The sequence below is a fragment of the Fulmarus glacialis genome, unplaced genomic scaffold, assembly GCF_000690835.1.
Source record: "Fulmarus glacialis isolate BGI_N327 unplaced genomic scaffold, ASM69083v1 scaffold38563, whole genome shotgun sequence".
NCBI classification, from domain to species: Eukaryota; Metazoa; Chordata; class Aves; order Procellariiformes; family Procellariidae; genus Fulmarus; species Fulmarus glacialis.
The window spans coordinates 2,388-6,433 of NW_009204283.1; the positions used below are offsets into that span (position 1 = coordinate 2,388).

Sequence of the window (4,046 nt, forward strand, 5' to 3'; positions counted from 1 at the left end):
CCGCTTTGGGAGGCAGCAGCACCCAAAATGCGTGCCAAGACCCCAGAGCCAGTGCGGAGCCATCCCACACATGGCACCATCTGTGAGCCAGCCCAAGCACCCTCCACTCTGGAGTGGCACAGCACCATTCCACCCGGCAGCCTGAGCACGCGGCCAGACGGGGCTGGTGATGGGAGAGGAGCCCAGCACTGGCAGGTGTCTCCCTTGAGAGTCAGTGGGTGTCTCTGCCACCCCTCGGCAGATCAGGGCGAGTGGCAGCATCCTAGAGGTCACAGAGCCTGTTCGCTCCCACCACAAGCAGGCCTGGACCAGGCGCTGGCACCCGCGCGCTCGAGAGCCAGGTCCCGAGCAGGGAATGCAGTCCCCCTGCCCTGCTCTACACATCCCACTTCCCAGCAAAAGGTGCTGGTGTGGCTGATTTCTATAAAACCCAAACAACCAGCAGTCCCCAGGGCCCTTCCTCAGCTGTTGGGACCTTCCCGGCTTCCCCACCTCCTGGATCTGGCACTGCAGAGCACCCAGCACGTTCCCAGCAGCCAGAGGACATTCGCCTCCTCCTCCTTGTGTCTCCTGCCCCAGGGCTCTCTCCCAGCACAGTGTCAGTGCTTCGGCCACCTCCCACAGGCAGCAGATCCCCAAGTCACCGCATGGGTTGGGCTCCTGAGCACTTGGGGTTTGCAGGGTGCATTGCCCGCGTCACCTCCTGCTCACCAGCACCCCAAGGCTGACACAGCCCGTAGCCCGGGCACCTTCCCTGAGGCATTCACTGACCACATCCACAGTGGGGCCCTTGAGCCCACAGCAGAGCCCTTGCAGGCCCCGCCAGCAGTGGGGGACCAGCACTGTGATACCCTCAGCTAAATACCCCCCGCCCTGCTGGAGGGGGCAGCCCAGGTCCTTGTCCTGCCACGCCATGGGAGAAACCGGCCTGGCAGCGAGGCAGGGCCAGGCAGCTAGAGCAAGTGGGTGAGACCTGCAGCCTGGGCCCCGCACAGCCTTGCCTCTCCCTCATCATCCCAAACCCTCCTGCTCCCACCTCGAGGGAAGCATCCCAAACCCTGCCTTGCCCAAGGAAGCTCTTGTTCCCCTTGACTCAGGCAGGTTAGGGGCAACCGTCCTAATTCCTGCACTTCACCCATGCCATTGCCCCGGCTCCACCAGCACTGTGGTGAGCCTGGCCACCAGTCTTTCCCAGGACACCTCACACCGGGCCAGAGCAGATCCCAGTTCCCCTCAGCGCTGCTGGGGGGACATAAGGCTCTCCAACACCCCCTGAAAAGGGCCAAGGCAGCACATGCCACAGAAGGCAGGCAAGGAAGGGAGCAGCTCAGCCAGAACTCTCCTCCTTACTCCACAGAGAGAGAAGTCCTGGGCTACCTCAGCTGCTGACATCCAGCAGAGCTGCGGATGCTTCGGCTCAGGGCACGGCTCAACCACAACCGCTTTCTGCAACGAAGTGACCACAGCACAGCCCTGGAGGACACACCTGGCAGCTGAAAGACAGGCACCATCTCACTCGGAGCCCGTTTCAGAGCAGCTTGGCCTCCGAACCAGAGCAGATCGCCTGCCCAGACAAAGCATAGCCGGGGCCAAGCCAGAAACGGGTGCGCTGAAACCAGCAAGGTGAAGGGAGCAGGAAAAAGGAGTGGCTCAGCCCAGGGCATTCACAACTCACAGGTGCCCTGATAGTTCTTTATTGTCCTCTGAGCTGAGTGGCAGCTCAGCCGTGTCCAGCGCAGGAAAACTGTCTCCTGCACCTGCCCTGGGAGGCAGCACCAGTGTCCGCAGCGACGCCACAGAGTCCCGCTCTCAGCCTCTTCTGTTGGTCCCAGCAAAGCCTGGTTCCCAGCCCTTTCTGTTCCTCTGCATCTCGCCAGCACCGCCATGCTCGTCTGCTGCAAAAATCCTGCCTGCTCCAAGCAGCTCAGCGGCAGCCCTGGCATCTCAGCACAAGCACAGCACACACGACCAGCACATGGGAGACGGGTTCAGCCAAACGTGCACCAGGGGGTCTCGCTTATGTCACAGTCCAGCAAGATATTAACAACGGTGCAAGGGGCTCCTGCCACACTCAGAGCTGTCCGTGATTCGATTCGGTACCTCACGTTGTTCAGACCTCCCTCCCGATCCACCTTAAACTGTTCCTGAGGAAGAGAAAGACCATTCAGCCCAGGCTGGCTTCCAGAAGAGAGGGAAGCACCCAGTGCCTGGGGAGGGAGCACAGAACTAGCAGGGGAGGACACGAGAAAGGAGCGCTCAGAGCACGTGGTGATCACAACCCGAATCTCCTGTGGTTCCCCTCGACCACACTGAGGTCTCACCTGCTTCTGCGCAGCGATGCGCTTCTGGTCTCTCTTCCTCCAGGCTGGGTCATGCAGGTGCTGAAAAGTCTCGTATCCAGTCGTGATTCCAGAAGGACGGCGAACCTGGAAGGAAAGCAAAGCTTCTGTAAAGCTACTGGAAAACTTGCTGCGCCTGCTACTGGAGTGGGGAGCGCAGAAGGGCTGCCTTCCCCCGGTCCTGACCTGGGCAGCTACAGCCAGGGTCCAGGTGGGGAGACAAGCAGAAGGGCAATTTCAACCTAGGAGGCCATGGAGCACCCCTTACCTGGAGTCCAGCTCCTTTGATACGTCGATAAAACTCGTCGTCCTCCCGTCCCCAGCCCCAGAAGCGGTTGGACATGCCATTGCACTGAAATGAGAGGGGCATCGTACCGGCCGAGGTCCGGTCCAGCACAACTCCACACGCCGCAGAGGAGCAGACACCAGCATCACAAGCCCTGAGCACCAGCCCAGCCTCTCCTCTCCTGCCACCCACCAGCTCACACCGCAGGCTCTGTGCCCAAACCATTTTGGCTCCTTTCCCTCCTTCCCAAGCGTGGAGCACAAAACGTATTACTGTTCACCAAGACAATGTTGTAGCCCCTGTCCCAAACTGGCCGGGACATCCCACCCAGGCACTCACCATCTCATAGTGCTGCTTGGTGAGCAGCAGGATGCCGCCCACGTAGGTCTTATAGTGGTAGAGCGGGTGCAGCTCCGGAGACGCCACGTGGAAGGGCCCTGCCTCCGGGAAGCCGTAGTCCAGCTGCTCGTTGAGGGGCAGGAGATCAACGTCATGCATCGCGATGTAGTCGGTGTCGTTGCCGCTCTCCAGGAAGCCCACGTTGATTAGGGACGCCCTGTTAAACCTGTCGCAGGACCGGGGACTCTCAGTGCCACGCACAGCACCCGCCGTCCCTTCACGTCCCTCTCCCATGCTCCTCAATGCTAAATGTTGACCGGTCCCCAAACGGGGACACACACAAACACAGCATTCCCCGCCTTCACAGTGGCAGGTGCCATGGCTGCCCGTCCTGAAACTGCACCCCTGCTTCTCCCTACGCAGGCAGCACATGCTGAGCCCCATGGTGATGTGCAGGGGTTTGGCCACTGCAGACAGCAAGGGGCTACAGCAAACCCCGTCCTGCCCGAGGCCAGCTGGGGAGCTGCACAGCACCTGCTGGGGCTGCAGGCAGGTACCAGACAGCGAGCAGGGGTGAGCGACGCCATTTCCAAAAACCCCACAGTATTTCTTTGCATTTCAGCATCCCCAGATGTTTGCTGCTATAGACCTGCATCACTGGGGAGAAAGCTGAAATATCTGGGGGGAGAGAATTCTCTTCTTGCTTAGGAAGAGAGAAGCAAAATACCACTTTGTCCTTCTATAAGCTCTAGAGTGAGTAAATTTGGGGAAAGCATCACACCCCAGCCCTGACTCCCTGCTGCCCAGGCCCTACGCTTCTCCACGCCGCCAGAGGCAAGCGGGAGACCCTCTCAGCGCTCACAGCAGGGACTGAGTTTCGGAGAAGGGTCCCCTCGCTCCCTTTGCTGGCTGCGGCGAGGGGAGACGCTACCTGAAATGATCCACCTGGTTGAGGATGAAGATGTGATGGCGGATCCTCTTCTTGCTCAGGAAGCGGTGCATGTAGGGCACGAAGGCCAGCAGCTCCTCGAAGCGCTCCCGGAAGGGGACGAGCAGCGCCAGGCGGTGGGGACCCCACGACG

The 4,046-nt window shown here is 60.6% G+C and overlaps 1 protein-coding gene across 1 annotated transcript; it reads right to left on the bottom strand.

The window, feature by feature from the left end:
• Positions 1-1,680: 1,680 nt before the first annotated feature.
• Positions 1,681-4,038, bottom strand: B4GALT7 (xylosylprotein beta 1,4-galactosyltransferase, polypeptide 7). The gene is made up of 5 exons (XM_009574936.1): positions 3,896-4,038; positions 2,965-3,190; positions 2,608-2,691; positions 2,322-2,426; positions 1,681-2,144 (listed from the first exon to the last, which is right to left on the bottom strand). Exons 1-5 carry the CDS (start codon positions 3,964-3,966, stop codon positions 1,989-1,991), a joined length of 642 nt encoding a protein of 213 aa, XP_009573231.1. The 5' UTR covers positions 3,967-4,038; the 3' UTR covers positions 1,681-1,988.
• Between the last annotated feature and the right edge of the window lie 8 nt (positions 4,039-4,046).